The 19,161-nt window shown below is 37.2% G+C and overlaps 2 protein-coding genes across 2 annotated transcripts in view; one reads left to right on the forward strand and one right to left on the reverse strand.

The window, feature by feature from the left end:
- The first annotated feature begins 854 nt into the window (after window positions 1–854).
- tmie (transmembrane inner ear) lies at window positions 855–12,041 on the forward strand. Its single transcript, XM_026375268.1, has 4 exons — window positions 855–965; window positions 4,781–4,898; window positions 6,503–6,652; window positions 11,746–12,041. The coding sequence occupies exons 1-4, from the start codon at window positions 855–857 to the stop codon at window positions 12,039–12,041; spliced, it is 675 nt and encodes a 224-aa protein (XP_026231053.1).
- A 126-nt stretch (window positions 12,042–12,167) lies between these two features.
- The window catches only part of pth1r (parathyroid hormone 1 receptor), a 39,281-nt gene continuing 32,287 nt past the window's right edge, over window positions 12,168–19,161 (reverse strand). The window contains exons 7-13 of the mRNA XM_026375361.1: window positions 18,725–18,878; window positions 18,259–18,319; window positions 16,980–17,046; window positions 16,770–16,864; window positions 16,230–16,371; window positions 15,859–15,900; window positions 12,168–15,774 (exon numbers count right to left, since the gene is read on the reverse strand). Of these exons, the coding sequence (XP_026231146.1) occupies window positions 15,418–15,774; window positions 15,859–15,900; window positions 16,230–16,371; window positions 16,770–16,864; window positions 16,980–17,046; window positions 18,259–18,319; window positions 18,725–18,878 (918 nt within the window). The 3' untranslated portion in view covers window positions 12,168–15,417. The remainder of the gene's footprint in view (window positions 15,775–15,858; window positions 15,901–16,229; window positions 16,372–16,769; window positions 16,865–16,979; window positions 17,047–18,258; window positions 18,320–18,724; window positions 18,879–19,161) is intronic.

Genomic DNA, 19,161 nt, shown 5'->3' on the forward strand with positions numbered 1-19,161 from the left:
TTTTCATTTTATATAGGGAAGAGGAAAATAATATTGTCATTGTTCCTATTGTGCTTTTGTATCAAATGGATACAGTGTTGAGTGATTTACACATTGACATTTCATAAGATATGGTGTAAGTGTTTAGAAAGTTATGCATTGTTATAATTTAAATCACAAGCAGCAACATACTGTACATATAAATATATTATACAGCCACATTGCCATGACCAGTTTAGTTTAAAGAATTGTACCATGCAAATTTACACCCGTATTACTCATATTTGAGCATATGTAGCTGTATTCAAGCATCTTCTTTAGGTAAGTGCAAATTGAAAACGGCGGTTCATCATCTTGCTATTCATATTCAAGGGCTGTAGGATTTTTTTTACACTCCAGCCTTTTGAGGTAATAAAGTTGGTGACGCTCACACCCATGTGCTTCACTGTCCTGCGCAGGCCAGCTATGTGGTTAACTGTACTGCCCATCCCCCCACTATGTGTTAACTCCCTGTCCCCGGCAGGATGAGCTGGCTGTAAACCACACCAGGTCTATTAATTAATTAATGTACCCTAACTGCGGGGCTGGCTCCCTTGTTGTAGTGAAGCAGTTTTCAGCTGGCTGCAGTGGTGTCCGCTGGTGTCTTTGGATTGTTGCAGCACTGTGGTAGAAAGGCAAAAGATAGAGGAGCATAGAAGCAGACAAGTGGGGATGGGAGGAAGCCATCAGCATCATAGTCACCATTAATCACACTGGGACATTGTGGTCCTGTTTGGTATACGGCGCCAGTGAAGGCAGGGAGGCAGACAGAGAAAGAGAAAGAGGAAGAGGGAGAGAGGGGGCAGGGTGGCCGCAGGAAGACAGAGGGGTAAAGAATGGTTGGGGATCAGCCCATGTGTCCACCTCAGCTCCTACTGCAGGGCTGGGGAGCAGTGCTGCTGACTCAGTGCTTGTCCTCTGTGTCCTCTCAGATCCCGGATCCTGAGGTAAGAGCCCGATACATCATCATGCCTTCCACAGGTTCTTCTCGGGAATCCTGAGGTTGGATGTTTGCAGGTGTCATTTCAATTGGAGCTTTTACTGTATGTAATCCATGTTTATTGTTTGGTCTCGAGAGCTGTTGCTTTATTTGCCTTACTTGACAAGGTGCGACTAATGCTGAAACCTGATATGTTATATGGATATATCTTACATAAACAGCCAAGCCACATGTTTGTAAATCGCTGCCAACAGGACTATGAATGTCCTGGTATGGCAATTAGTTTTTTTGTGCTCTTGGGAGAATAGAAGAGGGTTACAGGGTTGCAGAAAACAAGACTATTACTGTGACTCTGCCTGCAAAAACAAGGTAATGAAGTAATTATGCTTCATTTATGCTTAAAATAGACAATTGACTCGGTACACTGAAGAAACATGACTAAAACATTTCTTTATAATGATACAAGAAATTACTAACAACAAGCTGTTTCAAAAAACTTTGCTTTGCTGCAAACACTTGAACTAGAAAGTTAGAGAAACTTCCAGACACAAATTCATAGAAACTCAGTAACTAACATAGAGAAGTAAAAGAGAGAGGCTCTATTTTGTGACAGAATATTGTTAAAGTAAATATGATTTTAATACTAGGCAAAATCTATAATTTCAGCATTTGCAGGTGTCAGACACACCTGAGTGCTTGGGTGACATCGATTTTGCTTTCATGTGTCTGTGGTGCATGTGGTGGTTTTGTCTTGGCATAAAAAAACAAACATTGTCTTCAAATATAAGAAAATATAATTTAAACACAGGGGACATAACAATTTGTATGAACCCTCTTTTAGGCACAAACATCAGTGTTAGAGATTTTTGTTTCAGCTGTAGATCATGGCCCTACCAACAGAATAATAACCCAAACACATCTTTCCAAGAATAGATAAGAAGAAAACATTGGACCATTTTGTAGTGGCCTTGCAGAAGTCTGATTAAGAGCTGCACAAAGCACTGAATCCAATGATTACCTCAAAAAGGATGTGCTACAAAATATTAAGGGATTTCAATACTTTGTCCATGTTTTTTCATTTATTTATTGTATTATTTCATACACGTTACATGAAGAAACAAAAGCAATGTGTCTGTTTCATTTCTTATTTATTCTTTATTTATACAGTGAAGTTGGCTGAGCCTACAGCACATGCTCATTTACAGCAACACCCTGTTTACAACTAAAAATAATGATAATAATAATAAAATATTATACAAATGCAAAAATTAGACATAGCCTCAATAAAACATTAACAAACAGAAAGATAATCATTTTATAAAATGATTCTAAAATTATAAAAAAAATATACAGACATAAATGTGCTTCTTTTACTTAATGTTGATGATTATTTTCCACTAATGGCTTTATATATAAATAGAAAGCAATGTTTCTACCGTATCTCCGAGAGACATAATGACAAATGGAATCTATGGGCTTCAAAGTAGAAACAGTGGTGTGTTGATATACAGTGCCCCCATACCACCAAACCAGTCTAAATTGAAATATGGAATCTATTGTAATGGTGTTTAATTTCAGATAAATGTATTTTGCAACACATTAAAAGCGAGCTGTAATTTCTCAGTAAAAGATGGAACAGAGCATACATTTTACAATCAAGACAGCCTTATTTATAAAAATAGTAATCAGAACAGGGTCCAAATTGGATCCTTGTGGAACACCTTTGGTAGGTGGTAGAAATTCTGATTTAGCCACTTTCACCATCCATTACTGGACAGATAGAGTGATGTCTAAACCAGCTGCAGGCAAGACTTTTAACACATGCATAAAAAATTCATATGCAATGTTTCTTATTGTCTAAACCAATGTTCTGAAAATCAAATCTTCAATTAGATATGATTTTGTGAATTTATGGAATAGAAAATAGTGGATTTCACTTTGGCAATATTCACCATATATTAGTAGTAGTTTTTCTTTTTTAAGTGGAAAAGTGTTTGTCACAAATTTGGGTAGATAATGATTAATGTGAGGTAACTTGAGGTCAGTATGCTTCTGAGACCAAAAGAAAATTTAAAGCTTAAAACCACTAATCCTGCCACATAAAATCTCCCCCCAGAAGGAAGGACTAAGCATTACACAATCACTCTGGAAGCAAAAAAATGTGTGCTAAATATCCTCATCAAGGCTTAGCCTTTTTTGGGAGTTTCACAAACAGAGTAAATTCATTCAAACTATTTTCTGTGGAGTTTTTTTTTTTTTTTTTTTTTTTTTTTGCTGTAATTCACAAGCCCTCTTGTGACCTCCTCAGCAGACAAACAGTATAGAGGCCCTGAAGACAGCTTGTCACATTTGGCATGTTGGCTTGTTGATGCCTATCAGATCCAATAAACAGCAAAACAGCCTGTTCTTTTGCCCTGGTGCTTTTTGAATGTTATGGAAAATGACTATTTATGTGCAAATTATATGATTATATTAACATCTGTTAATATTTTAGTGCCAGATTGATTTCTTTGTTAAAAAATAACCCATACGTTGTTATTTGATGCATGTTCAAATAACCTGTGCTATTTCTACCGTAGTAAGCTTATCTCTGCCGCATTATCAGCAGAGGATAAGACATGGTATTTATTGTATCATCAACCTCGCTTATTTTTAGAACAGTTTTCTATTTCACCACATGATACTGTTATCAGTAACGACGGTAAATATCATAAGTGTCCATTTTCAGGTCCCTTGTGTGTTGCTTTATTGCCTAAAGTGTACAGTGTACAAAACAACCTCGTATCATCCAATTAAGGGATCAATGTACAGTAGACAGGGAAAAATCCTCATCTTGATTTTATTAGGGAACTGACACTGCAGGCTCTACCAAAGTAGTGATCCAAACCATTGATCCAACACAAAGACACATACATCCACCGTTTTTATAAGTTATATTCCTCAATCCCCAGCTCTGGACCCAGGTGTTTTGAGACTGGAAAAGTGTTTTTTTTTTTCTGGACACTGTTGACTAAACTTTGTGCAGCATAGAATTAAGACATTTAAGGCAATTGTAAAAGTTCAGAGAAAATGTTTGCGCTGTCTCACACCAGTCACGTTTGCAGACAAATGGACTTGTTGCTGTTGAGTAAGGGCAGGCTTAGGTGGAGACACAGGCACAAAAACCTGTAGGTAATGTGGGTGTTTGTTTTCTTGGCAGCCACTTAAAAATGACTTTTTCACCTCTGAAAACCTGTTTTGTTTCATTTTCATTGTACCAGTGGTTTGAAAAAAAATCTTTAAGTCAGGTGTGTCATTTGATCTCACGGTGCTTTTGTATCCGAGATCTCAGGAACTTTGTGTGAGTTCAGAATAACTAATGAACAGGTCGACCACAATAGCGGAATACAATATGTGATCTTAAGGTTGATTCTTACAGAAGTCAGAAAGGTGATGATGTAAAAGGACAATAGCACAAATATACTTGTGGATACCACTGTGCTGATATGACACTGAAAATACCATTGATGATGTTTTGCCATGTGACACTTGTGTGATAACTGGTGATCAGGGAATCTGTGCCCTTTAAGGACTTCAAATGCTCCTTTCATATCCTAGTTGTGTTAATATATAACTACGGTGTGTATACTAGATATAAATATTGCTCACAGATCAAAGTATCACACAAAAAACTGAGCAATATTATTAAAAGATGTGAAGCTTGAGTTCCTCTAGGAACATGTTTGAGGTTTATTCTCTGTTGTAAAACCTGTAAGTGAAGATTTATTTATGATTTGCAGATACTTTAAGAACATATTTTCTCTCTCTTTTTTTTCCCCACAGCTTTTACCCACAGAACCCCCAAAGAAGCCAGATCCTGTTACTTCAGAAACGGTTGTTTTCTGGGGTCTGCGGTTATGGCAGGTCATTGGCATCTTTTCAATGTTTGTTTTAGCAATTGGTCAGTATACCTCCTGAAATCACTTTGCTTTCACTCTCACAAATCTCCCTTGAAAACACTGTAGCTGTTTAACTGCAGGCAAAACATGTCCATTAAAGCGATTTTTCATCTACATACTGATTATGAAACACAGTGTGATTAGTAGCAATGACAATAATATTATGTAAAAGAAAAAAAAAAAACACTTCTGTGTTTCCAGAAGTGAGTCATCCAATGAATAGCAGCAGCTGAGCATGAATAGAGGTAAAGTCTAAAATGGTCAAATGCAGATGCTTCTAAATTTGAACCAACAAATCGTCTCAAAAATACAATTTATTTTCTCAGGTAATGACAAATCTACCATTGCATTTTGTATTAATTTTCTTTCTATTAATGTTTACTTATTTGCATGCTAATAGCACACAAACAAAGTATAGCTGGCTGATGGGCTTGTTGAGGTATTTTGCCATAAATCAAATAAGACAAATAACAATTTGACCTGATGATAATGCTGGATTAAAAGTCCAATCAAGTTAGTAAAATGAATGAAAATAACATTTATGTAAAATTTTATGGCTATCTATGTGACAGTTGTGAAGATTTTTGACTCAAAACCCAAATGTCAACCTTATGATCACGCGACTGGAAAAGTAAGAGGATCATTACATATACTGAGCCAAAAAAATAGAGAAATCTGACAGGATAGGTGAAACCTTTCTTGGAATTGGAAGAATAGTCAGTGGATCACAGAAGTCATGAATGAAACTGTGTCTGATATTTGCTCAGATCAGTTTGGGCTAAATGTGTGGACTCTCTAAACAAACAACAAACAGACAGACAAACCGAAACCTAAAAACCTGCTAAATGAACAACAGTGGTACCACTGGCTAACAAGGCTTCCAACTTCGTCTCTTTTTTAGAGCCCCTGTGATGGTAGGAAAAATGTTTTGGGATAAAGTTGTAGGATAATGGATGTAGTCATGGATAAAGGAAATATTATTGACTAGTGCTTTGAAACAGGAAATTAACAACAGGCTTCTGACCCCATGAACAGTTGCTGGGCTGTGAAGCAATTTTGATATAGTGTCTGAAACTGTTACTAAAAGGTCCACATTCATACAATGAGCCAAAAAGCATTTTTCTCATAGACTCTTATCGGACATTCAGGAAATTAGCTGGCTCTACAGCAGAAGTTATTGGTCAATGTAGTTCATTTTCTTCTTAATACAACATATAATTTTTTGATTATCTACTGCCCATAGAGGGCTTTGTCACTCTCTCATGTGATGCCATTCTCAATGTCTGGGATTTAACTTAACAATGAAACATAACTATGCATTGTACCAAGCTGCTTGCACAAACTACCCATTGGATCATTTTTAGAAGGACATTTTCTCTGTTCCATACACAATATCTCTGTTTTTCTGGATAATCAAACCCCACAGTTTAATAGCTGCTGCTGGGAATGACAAATAAAACCAAAACTATTCTGATTACCACTTGAGGTAACTTAAATAATTTGTGCAATTTGGGTAAATCTATTTGGGACATCACGAAAAAAATGTTGCAATTAGTAACATGTCATTATCAAATGAAGTCACCAAGTCTGTTTTTGTTTCCCTCAGTTATCACTTTGTGCTGTATATTTAAATGTCGAATCCCAAGAACCAAAAAGGAGATCGAGGCACGACATGCGCAAAGACAGGCTGCCAAGAAATACGCCAACACATTAGAGACAGTGCCACCTCTGAATGAGCTGACTGAGATCCCAGGATGTGAGTACCTTCCTAATATCTTTCTAATATTATCATGACTATATTAAATTGATAATAAGCTCAAGCTATGATGCTGACTGGAGTTTTCCCGGAATCACACAGCTTGTTAGTTACTGAATACAGTAAAACCCTGCAGTTTAAATAACTCGATAGCATTATGCTTCTTAACCTCTTTAAATAAAGACACACCCTAGAGATTTTAAAAGCAGGAGAAACAGCTTTGGTGAGTCACTGTGGATGAGAAGAGTATTCAATGCTAGAATTACAGTTCAAGACTTGCTTCTGTCTGTTCAATTTTAATTTTCACTGGCTCTTGCTTTGACCTCACTAAAATCTCTGCACCTAAAATTCTTTCTTCACGTTAATTTCTCCTGATCTGTTTATTGCTCTGTCATACTAAACTCTTCTCTTCTCTTTTGTACCTCTCTTCCTTCTTCTACTCTACTCTACTCTACTCTACTCTACTCTACTCTACTCTACTCTACTCTCCTCTCCTCTTCTTCCAGCTAATCCTGATGCCTCTGCAGTACAGACAGTTTCTGAGCAGGTCCAATCTCAAAGTGCTAACAACAGCCAGCTCTCAGTAGCTAGGGTCAGCGAGGAACACCCCAGCTCCCTCACTTCGGCAGAGACGGGATAATTTATTTCTCCTTTTCTTTTGCTCTTATCTCAAACACTCTCTCTCTTCGCTGAATGACTTTACATACACTGTACACATGTGTTGGCACTCTATATTTCCCATCCATGCATCTAACAACCACCTCAAATTCAAGCTAATAAAAAAAGACATTCAACTCATTTAGCTCATCACTTTTGAAATGTCTGTCTAGAAAGTAGAGCACAATTTGAATTTTAAAATTCAGCCTACTAGTAAAGTGTGACTACAAAATACTGACTGTACTAATGTACAAATATATCCATATGATTTGATTGTTTAAGGCAGCTTGACTTTTGTAGTTTATACTTTTGTATTTTGTGTGTTTATTAAAACCTTAAAGGTTTAATAGCCATGCACAAATCATGACTTAAAATTCTGCCGCTCTCTTGCTTCACGTATTTATAGGCACATGAAAATATTGTTGGAAAATTCTATTATAAAATCAATCTTCTACTTGTATTGTTATATTGCGTAAGGTCTTAAACCTTACGTTGTAAAGTGCCTTGAGACTTTTGTTGGATTTGGCTCTATACAGTATAAATTAACCAAATTGAATTAAGTAGAATTTAGAAAAACAAAAAAACAACCTAAAAGTTGCAGTAACCAGTGCTAATTGTAATGCATGCTGCATGTAAACATGTTTGTTTGTGCTCTGTTTCTGTTTTCACCCTGTCTATGTTCTTAAAAGATGAACTTTGAGTGATGCAAATCATACACACTGCCTTCTACTAATATTAATTAAATATGATCACGGATGTCACCATCAGATTAAATGTTCTTGTTCTTTCTTCTTTTCTCTCTCTCAGGAATTCGGAGTGTTGCCTTGTCGGTCTTTAAGCTATCTTAATCGCTTAGCTGTGGCTCTTCCAGGTTAAGAATAGTAACAAATACAGACTGATATCTGTTTGGTCCTGTTTCTATTGATATACCATGCATAACATGTACACAAATACATTTATTGGTTATGAAGTTGAAGCATTAAGGCACCATCATACAATTATATATTAGAGTATATTACTAGATCTCACTGCCTTAGAGTGGAGAAAATAATCTGATAAAACTACTGTTGCGAGAGCAACTCAATCTTTAGCGTATTCACAGAGGTTGATCTAATATGCATTTGAGCAACTAATCAACTGTATGACTGGAAGAGGAGCTGAGGCAATGTGATTGCATAAAGTCTAAAGAGCGAGTATGAATGCATTTCTTAGCAACTCTCAACCCCGAACTTGTTCCTAGACTAACTAATGATGAGTATAAATGTACAAGCAAATATGCAAATTACTGCTTTTTCCCAGTGATTATGTTATATTTAGGTCACACTGAGATAAAATATGCAATAACAATGTGACAAACCAAGTCACCTCAAAGGAGGAATATAGAGTGAACACACTGTCGCTGAATATGAAGTAGTGAAGATCTTTTAACAAAATGAAATTCATAATCAAAACTGTTTAAAGTCTCTTTCATAGAGTGGGGGTTTGATTATGCAGAGCAACAATACACCCCCAGAACAATCAGTACAAGTGACACCAAATCTACAGTAAATTCTCCACAATAAAATGCCTTACACTCAACCACTGTATCTCTGTTGTGCATATGTGCATGAATATACTGGATTAGAAACAGTGAGGCCAATTCTTTTAGTTTTGCTGTAGACTGAAAACATTTGAAATTCAAAATCAAGAGATGAATATGAGACTAAAGATCAACATTTCAGCTTCCATTTCCAGATGTTTACATCTGGATCCCATACACAACTTAGAAGACAGCATAGGAACCTTTGATGTCAAACTCAAATGTTTTCCGTCTACAGCAAAAATAAAGGAATTGGATTCACTTTTCCAATACTTTTGGAAGGGAGTATAGATTTTGTGACAATGAAATTGAACTCATACAATAAAATAGGGCCCATTTTTTTAACCACTAAGGTGACATTCTCCATTAAGATTCGATCTTCTCCGCGTCTAAATTTATACGTACTTACTGCACCGTTAAAAGCATCTGAGGCAAAATATGACAAAGAGAAGTTTCCAGTTTCACAGTCAATATCTTCTGCAAAGAGAAAGAAAAAGAAGACACGCTTTTAGACTCTTTTATCCATGTTGTCCATCTTCCTCACACCACCACTTAAAAAAACTCACACTGTGAATCAATCCCTCCTATTTGGCACCTTCAGTCATCGACCATCAACTCTCACCAGACCTGCTTCTTCTACAGTAGAAAGTGCATAATTTCAAGTAGCTGAAAATAAGAAGTTCTCAGTGTCACCGGAGTCTTGGAGCTGTTACAGCAACTCAAACACATTTCTTACACATCTGTCCCCTCTAGCTCTGAGCGGGCAGTGAGGAAAAGGTTGTTTAAGGTTCACGGCACAGCGACTGATGAGTGACGGACTTGCGAAAAGGAATTTGGACTGGTCACAAGTCCTGCTCTGTTCCTCAGGATATGCAAACTTATTTTAATAAATCACGTTGTATCAGTGATGTCAGAGAGACAGTTCCTGAAAAGCAGGCAACATCATTTATGCGATTAGCATTTACAATTTGTCAAGGGAGTATGAACAGTGTACTGTGCCTCTAGCTTCAACAGATACTGTGCCATCTGTTTCTGTGCTGAACCTTTGAGATATAGTGATGGTGTGAGGGTCAAGGCCTTTCACAGAGGGAGATATTGACCTTTAATTATTCCACTACAGTACACTGGGTTGTAAACAGCAGGACACAGGGACAAAGACATGCCAGTCTTTAACGTTTGTAATATAATTTAGTCCTTACAAGTCCTGGCTTTAATCTGTTGTACAGATACACCATCTTTCTGAAGTTTGTCCAAATCAGGCAGGTATACAAAGAAACAAGAAGTAAAAGAAGGAATAGAAGTGATATATGGGGAAAGGCATAAAAGCTAGACAGCTTGTGAATACAGTGAAAACAAACCCACAAAACAGTGATTATTCTAAGTCAGCTGGATTCACCCAATACAAGTAACGTTGAAACCAAAATACATTCAGTCTACTCAGGCCTCTCTAGCAGCGTTTGACATTTGGTGTGTGTTTGTCATTGGTTCCTTGGCTTTAGTTTGTGTATCCAGCGTCTCTGCAGCTTTTGTAGAGCACTGGAAAAACGTTTGCTTTGCTACTGGAAAAACATACAAAAAAAAAAAAGAAAAAAAAAAAAGAGGAGGCTCCGTTTGGCCACAACTGCATGGAGTCTTTGCTTTGAGCAATTTTCACAGTTTTGAAACAATAATGTACCTCCTCAAGTGTACAATCACACCAGTGTTTCATGTTGGTCCATAGCTCAGTCAGGTGTCATTTGTCATTTCATCAACTATTGCCTGAAGATCTTACATGTTTTGAGGACCTGTTGGACCCTGTTAGCTTAGTGTCAGCTTTATTTTACAAAGATTTTATAAACATCTGTAGAAATGTGGGCTGTGTCTTTCAACGCCTTTATAAAAAGTCATTTAAATAAATTAACAGAGGTAGAAATAGAACAAACTGTAATTAGATGTAGCCTTCAACATAAAAAAGCAGTGGGGTCTATTCAATATAGTATATTGTACAAATTTCAGATGTAATTTCACCTACTTACAAGCAGAGCAGATTGAATATGAGTCAGTGAGAATTTAAAGCAATGTTCTGAAATGCTATTACGTGCAATAGTCTCTATCATGCTTGTAGCTGTCTGCGAAATTCAAAGCTACAGCCTACAGCTTGGTTTAGGATACAGACTGGAAACTGGGCTCTGACTGAAGATAAGAAAATTCACCCAACAGCACCTCTCAAACTCAATTACATCACTTTTATTTGATCGGCAGATTATAAGTCAGACTACTTTCGTGGACAGGAGTGCTATTCATTTGTTGTTGTGAAATCTGCACTGGATCGCTCACGTCACCATAATTGTTTGGTATGGATCAAATAAATGAGATGGCCGTCAAGAACGCTTTAGAAGAGCTGGATTTTGTTACATTCAGACAGAGCTGTTTCTAGTTTCTAGTCCTTATGTTAATCTAATGGCTGCTGACTATAGCTTTATATTTACATGACCGAAGTGAGGGTGGCATTGATCTTTTCATCTAGCTCTCATTTCCCAAGATATTAGTAGTAGTAGTGGAAGTAACATTTTATTTTATTATAAATAGGCTTTTCTTTGTGTTTGCTACTTAAATCCCCAACTCCAGTCGACTAACTTTAAGGATCTATTCAACCTTATAGCCTCTGAACTTTTGTTGTTCATTTCTCACCAATTAAGTGCTTCAAACAGTCCTATTAACAGAATAAACAGACCATGCTTATTAGAACAGATAGAAACAGACATGCCTTCATTACATGCAGCCTACTTAGCTGGGCATTTTCCAAAGCAGGACTCTGATGTTACCTGATGTTGCCATATAAAACCTTTAACCTTATTTTTTTCTTGTTTTCCTGAAGCTGCAAAAGCAGAAGAAAAGGAGGAGGTAACAACAGTTTCCGGGAAAGTGGATGCTGATAAAGGAGCAAAGAAGAACAAGGAAGGCAAGAAAGAGGGCAAGGGTGCCAAAGAAGGGAAAGGAGATGAAAAGGAAGCATCAACAAAGAAGGGTGAAAAGGGAGCATCCAAAAAAGAAGACGGGGGAGGAAAAGGGAAGAAATCTGGAGAGAAGGGAGACAAAAAGGAAAAAGAAGACAAAGGAGAAAAAGGAGGCAAAGGAGGCGCTAAAGGGGGAGCAAAGAGAGCTCAAAAGTGAACTCGGACAAACAGTGAAATGGATAACTTCATATTTTTAACTCCAAGCATTTTAGACACATTTTTCTAAAATGAACTTTGTATTGTGTTTAAAATAAACAACAAGCTTATGTTGAAGACATCGGCATCATGGACATTACAATATGAGTACAGTAATTTTATAATTTTATTGAAATATTCACAATTCACTTATGAACAATGGAAACCAGAAAACATCTTCCTATTTTATTCCAAGTTTACACTGATAGCTACAAAGTCCCTATGTCACTAAGGCGTGATGAGAAAGTGAGATGTGTCTTAGAAAACACTGACCACACACTATCTAAAGCATGAAGACAGACTCCACTGAGTACGCTGTGGCACAAGATGAATAAAAAGACAATGAAACAATATTTTTTACTTCCATGAGAGGTATTTGAACATTAGCTCTATGACCTTAACGTACACTTCATTTCAAAACACAATCATTTTACATGATACAATCAGAACAAACTGCTGTATTATATGATACTAAAGTGCTCAAATCATTTTTTTTAAGTGTTTCTAAAATAAAGACGCTCTGATGCTGTCTGACCTTTTAATCAATGAGAATCATCTGGGTTACGCAGCGGTAACATAATGTTTACTTGACAAGTAGTAATAGTGGAGAGCCAGGTTGTATTTAAGGAAGAACCACATCAGTCAGTGGCAGTTTTAAAAGTTGTACATACAGTATTTCACCTCTATTGACAGTATGATATGATTATCAGGTGTTTTCCTCAACCTTAGCCTTTTCCCATCATAATTTCCTGCTGTAGTCCACTCAACATCTAGTCCCAGTCAACATCAATCCCCATGGAAATGTCTCAGAGCTCCACTGCCAACTATTGAGAATTACAACAATTTGGTGAGCCTTGAACAACAGGAAGTTGCCTGGTTCAAATGAGGTTTGCAGATATTTCTAAAATGATTACTTCTTACAAAAAGACACAAAAACATAAATGCATTAGTCATTTTTCAACTCTTTCCTACCAGTCTCTTCAGTCAATCTTTTTCTTGTTTATGCCACTAAAGACAAGCTGTAAATCTCCGCAAGTAGACTGCAATTATTTAATTTAGTTGTTTAAAAGAAAGGTAGAACTCCTGAGCACTGTAGCTAATAATGAACAAATGTTCCTCAAATGAGGTAAATGGTGCATTGTTGGGGACTATTTATAGCTGTGGATTAATACACATTTGCCCTCAGGATGCTGTTTGTGGGACTAATTCTACAGTGTACCTGTTCACTGGAACCCAACAGTGTGATTTACTTATCCTTTAAACAGATGCTTAATAAAAAAAAAAAAACAGTGGAGACAGTGCTAACTACTGCTATCTACTCTTTTAGGTGCAGTGTAAATCCGCTGGATAGACTTGCAGGCACACTGGAGCAGAATGCACATTAATCTTTTAAAACTGAGTCGAAGCACACCCCTTAATAGATCCAGCAACAGGGGTAGCAAATGTGGGGACTGTGAACATGAGTCAGTCAGTGTGCTGCCATCAAAAGCAAAAAACAGCAAGAGGAAGAGTGCGTGCCATCAAACAGTGTTCACCAGATGTAAAAACGTGGGAGCAAATCTTAGCATGGGTCACATATTAGATTAAATCTATGTGAGGTAAAACTCCATGTAGCTGAATCTAATATAAAATCATTAATCATTAATCGGGCATTTACCAAGCAGACAGTCAAGAGAGTCACCAAGTAGCGACTAATTAGATCTTTTATCTCGACTTTCCAGAAAATACCTCTTTTTGGAGACAGGGTGACTTTAAAACCTTTTGGTCACTGTAAACAACATGGTAAATAAAAAATACAATGAAATAAAAAAAAAAAAGTAAAATAACCTTCTCTCTGACAGGACTTCATGCCCCTTCTCTTTGGTACAATAGATTATGTGAACTAACCTTCAAACCCTGCAGGTTAACTGTGGTACAAGTTACAGAGTTTAAAACTTCATGTGGAATACTGAATTAAATGCTAGTTTGAATGCCCTGTCATATGTAAATATATTCACCAGTTTTGTTTTGGACTATGTACATAAAATATTGCAAATGTTCCGTAAACAAACACATGAAAAAACAAATTACATTGAAACATAGTTTTATAACATATTCATACACATATACACTATTAGCTCACAATTAGAATGTATTTCTGATCTTTGTAAACATTGTGACTTATATACATGAAAAAGCAGCAAAACACTGGACCCTTCATTAAAAATTACTGTTATTTCTGCTATAAATTTCTACGTTTTCCTTCATATCTGTAACACCTAGAATTTCAGTCATTTCGTAATTAAACATTTTACTGAATTCTTATTTTAACTAATACTTGACTGGAATGTGATTGTTTTCTGCACTCCTGGATATTTTAATGGGGTCTCCCTCTTTTGGAAAGCTCTAGAGGGAACATTTTTTCAGATTTTCATGAGCTTGTTCTTTACCTCAACTAACACTGAAACCAAAGAATGAGACAATCTTACTTTGGCACCCTGTTGTGTGTTGGTTTGGGTATTTTTAGTGAAAATCTGAATGTGAAACATTCATTTGAAGTCTGTGAAATCTGTTGTAATTAGTAAGCAGTGGATACTGGATATTTCTAAATAGCATAAACTGTACATTTAAGAAAAGAATGCTTAACAGAGCCTTATATAACATGCCAACATCCCCTGGAGAAAAATGCTGACCATGCTAAAACACCACTTTATAAGTATAAAAATAGGTGTGCAACAACAGAGGACTTACCTGAGTACCTTCCCTTTAACACTGAAGTGGATTTAAGTCAATGCAGAACAAATGAGATAACATGCCAGAAAGCATGAACATATGCCTCAAAATAGTAGCGTTAATACTTTTTTTAAGCCAAGCCAACACTAATCGCACTCCATTAATCTGTAAACTTGCCCACACATGTGCCACGAAGTGCACTCACAAACCACCTGGCTTTAAATAGGTTTTTAAGGCTCTTCCTGGTGATTACTGCGACCAATTAACGCCAGTCGTGATTTAGCATTTGCCAATAAAGCAAACACAAAACAAAAAAACAGTTGTGGCAGTGGAGAAGAAATATGAAATGGCAGTCTGTTTTCAGCCTTTTACACATTCACTGTGGCAAGTAGTTGTTGAAAGAGTTAAAACAATTTACCACCAACAACGAGGGTCGTCAGCCCTCAACTAACAGCGACCCAGCTCCTTTACAGTGAGACCTTCTTTGCCGTGTGCCTCATCAGTGAGCCACGCTCACAGGAGACAAAACCTGCAGTGCTGATGCACGCGGCCATCCCCTTCAGACCAGCCTGAGACTGTGTCGTTTGTTTTTCCAGTTTTCATCCCTACACAAACGGCCCTGGAGGTCACATCACTGTCTCATCCTCCACCACGGGCGAAGGCTTCTCATCCTCACAAGGCTGTGTATGAGAAGAATGCTCCTCTTCGGGAATGTGCAGCTCCTGTGCTGACGAAGGTATAGAGTTCTCTGAGATGGAGCCATTCTTCACGTACCCGGGGAGGTTCCTGTGCCCGTTCACAGGCACGGGTCCCAGTCTTGTGGTGAGGTGGAGAGCCAGAGGTCCCCTGGCAGTGACGTTGGTAACACTGGTGTGTGATACCATAGGTCCATAGCTGTAAGTGTTACTGCCGCTTCGAGCTTTTCTTTTGAAGTCAAGAGCCAGAGTCCTCCTGTTCCAGGACTTCTTGATCTCAGCTCGCACCTTTGAAAGAAGAGAAAGACCCTCTTTAGCTGCTTAAAACTTTATCCTGGAGTATTTATTGAAAAAAAAAAAAAGAGTTCTTACCTCCCCGTTGCAAAAGCAATATATTATTGCAACTAAGAATCCCTGGAAAAGAGAAGAAAATGATTTTACTTGTGTCATTCTTGAATTTAGCTGTATGATTGCTATTCCGTATGATATTTTAAATCATCAGTCACCCCTCACCTCCTCTTTATCTAAATGAAAATCTAACCACAAACAACTCTCTCAGGATTGAGCAACTATTAACTAACTGATCCCTGCTCACGTTTTCTTGAGACACTGACTGTGTTTTTGTTGATAAAGACGTGTTAACCCCAAGGTCAATCAGATTTGTTCAACTTGAAAGAACACATTTATGAAGAGCCATCAGAGCTAAATTAGCATTTCTGAGATTTGTACTACAGCAGCTTTACCTGGAAGGAGTTAAACAGCATTTCATAGTGCATCTGGATAAGCCAAGGAACCCCAGACACATCTGTATATGGCATGGCATTGAATATGATGTAGTGGACACCAAACAGTGGCATCAGCACCAGCGTGGACTTCAAAAGTTTTCTGTAATAGTAATAGGACAGTAAGATGTTATAATCTTAACCAAAATACTACATGGTTTCCAAAACCATTTACACATTATGGGGCACAAGCATTTAATTTTTCAGAGTCCACTGATTTATTTAAATAACTGATTAACTGATTAGTCAATAGGCAATTAAATTAAAAAATATATTTATTTATAAGGTTTCAGTAGCAAACATTTCCATCTTTTCTCCAGCAAATCATAATAATTATTGGTATAATAATTGAACACACATTTTGGATGAGTTGTCAGAGAAAGCAAGCAATCTGAAGAATTCTTTGAGAGACAGAAAACTGAACAGGTCACATGATGAGCAAATCCGCAAAAAACAAAAACTTAAATGATAATATAATAATAATAATAATCATGCCAGTACCTGTACTGTTGTCTTGTGTCACACCTTCCTGCATTTGTTTCTCGCAGTTTAGTCGCCAAGACTCTGATGATGTTCAGAAATAATATAAAATTAACCTGGTGAGAAAATAGAAACACAATCATGTAATTAAGTGTTATTGCAATAATAAGGTGTTATATCCAGCAGCTGTGATGCCACAGGTGAAGTGAAACTCTGTGAACATGTACTTACCACTACAGCCACTAGGATAGGCACTTGATATATCCATTTCAAATTGCCTGCGCTTAAGTCCCAACACCTGCAGTAGGTAAACAACAACAAAACAGGGATAAGAGAGATAAGTGCGGAGTAAGCTGCTACATGTGATGATCCAAGATGCAGCTGTCCCAGTGTGGTGTATCTCTAACGATCACTGCCATCATTTTACAAAATGACTGAGTATTTAGATGTAAATTAGACAGGGGATTAACCATTTCTTCCCCCTCGCTTTCAAATGTATCTAACCATTCTACAGTGTCACAAGGAAGCAATATAATAATATGATCATATAATATAATTATTCATACAAATATCTGTATGATATCTAAGTCCTCACAAACTGATGAATTATACCTGGGCTTCACATAAAGGTACTAAAATAATAATAATAATGTTCCTTTTGTAAATTTGTAACAAAAACAGATAAGTTGACATAGTATACTTCATTAACCAGAGCTACGAGTGTCTAAGAGGACACTGAAATCATCTCCTCTGCATATTTTTCTGAAGAATGCGAGTTTTTAGTTGAGAGAACAATAGATTTGTTGACAAAATATGAAATAATATGTAGATAGAGCTTGATTTAGGTTGATTTGAACAAATATGGCATCTGCTATACAGCCGAATGCCTACCATTGCTCTATACGACCAATTGCTGCTGGAGGCACATGTCAGAGGTGCCGTTATTGTCATGCTTGGTTTTCGCCACTAAAAAAGTCTTGTAGTGAGGCAGAACTGCTGTGCTGCTCTATTACTGACTGTGAAGGGAAATGTGGTTTAGTTCCACTGGACAGCTGCTGGATACCAGCTTAGCTGTAAGCTCTAAGCTCCAGTTCTCAGTTCGACCGTGATCCAGGACCAATGTGGTGACAGCAGATAGTGTCAGTCAGAAGGGGTTTGAGGCGCATCCAAGTTAGGTTAGGGCCAGTTTTCTCCCCGGCTAACCGAATCCACTCTAACTCTTTTTTTCTCTGGATTGTCAAAAAAACTAATACAAATATTTTTAAAAACTTCACATCTTTAAATTTCTCTCTTTAAGCCTTCATAATTTGGACCTGTGTATAATGCTGCTGTACCGTCCTGTGTGCACAAGTGTTCCACAAGTTCCACAAACACCGCACAAGAGCAGCAAAATGAAGGTATAGACGCAAACTGTACATAATTATTACACCATTTTTGTTTGCACCTTTACCTCAAGAAACTAATGAGCTTAGTATTTCTCATTTGTATATAATTTGTGCCAGTCACTCACTCTGTGTCTGCAAACATGGCTCTCACAGTTGCCCAAACTGTCACAAACATAGCAGGAACTCCTGAAAGAAAAACAAACAAAAAAAAAACAATATTAAAATGATATTGCCATAACTATTAAAAAAATACTCTAAATCAAGAAAAAAGTAATCATTTACACATATGTGTAGAACCTGGGTTACACAGCATCCACATTGTATGCGCTGTGCTTATGTAAATTACACGCACAGTGTGTACAATGCAGGAACTGTACAGCCCATTTTCATTCATGCATGTTTTTCACACAGTTTCCATTGTCTTCTCTAACTTATTAATCCAACATCAGCAAGGGCACCTCCCCAACTATTTTGCATACTAATTAGGCCATCAAAAATTAAATACTTTAATTAATTTGCTTGGTGTTAAGTCTGTTTAATGAAGTTGTAACTTAGTGCATGCAAACAAAATGCCAGTGAAGCAGAACTCACCCCACCCAATCAGAGTAAATCCCCATAAATACTTTCTGTCCGAGAAGAAGGTCATAAAGATGAGGCTGTGGAGGTAGAGACCCTCAACAAGGATCCAGTAGTAATTGGTTGCCAGGAAGTATAAGAACAAGGTCACAGCCATCTTGCAGCCAATCTATATACAATCAGCAAACAAGGAGAACAGTTCAATTCAATAACAAACAATGGAGAATGTCACACTTTTTGAATGCTTGTTAAAACATATTTCTATTGTATTTTTATTTTCTTTTGTAAAGCTACAGTAGCGCTGCACTAGAGTCAGCAGGAATCCTGTGTATGTCGATGATCAAACTTTGACTTCAGTTACATGTGGCATTTGTGCTAACCATGCAGAAGAGAAAGATATTTCTGATTTAGTTTGCAGGGAGTTGATCTGCCATGTGGAGCCTGTGGAGCCG

The sequence above is a fragment of the Anabas testudineus genome, chromosome 17, assembly GCF_900324465.2.
Source record: "Anabas testudineus chromosome 17, fAnaTes1.2, whole genome shotgun sequence".
NCBI classification, from domain to species: domain Eukaryota; kingdom Metazoa; phylum Chordata; class Actinopteri; order Anabantiformes; family Anabantidae; genus Anabas; species Anabas testudineus.

What these genes read in the sequence shown, in the direction of transcription:
- tmie (XM_026375268.1), top strand. Translation starts at nt 855, where the DNA reads ATGGTTGGGGATCAGCCCATGTGTCCACCTCAGCTCCTACTGCAGGGC. An exon ending in CTCAGATCCCGGATCCTGAG is followed by an intron (nt 966 to 4,780) that starts GTAAGAGCCCGA and finishes TTTTCCCCACAG; the next exon opens with CTTTTACCCACAGAACCCCC. An exon ending in GCTGACTGAGATCCCAGGAT is followed by an intron (nt 6,653 to 11,745) that starts GTGAGTACCTTC and finishes GTTTTCCTGAAG; the next exon opens with CTGCAAAAGCAGAAGAAAAG.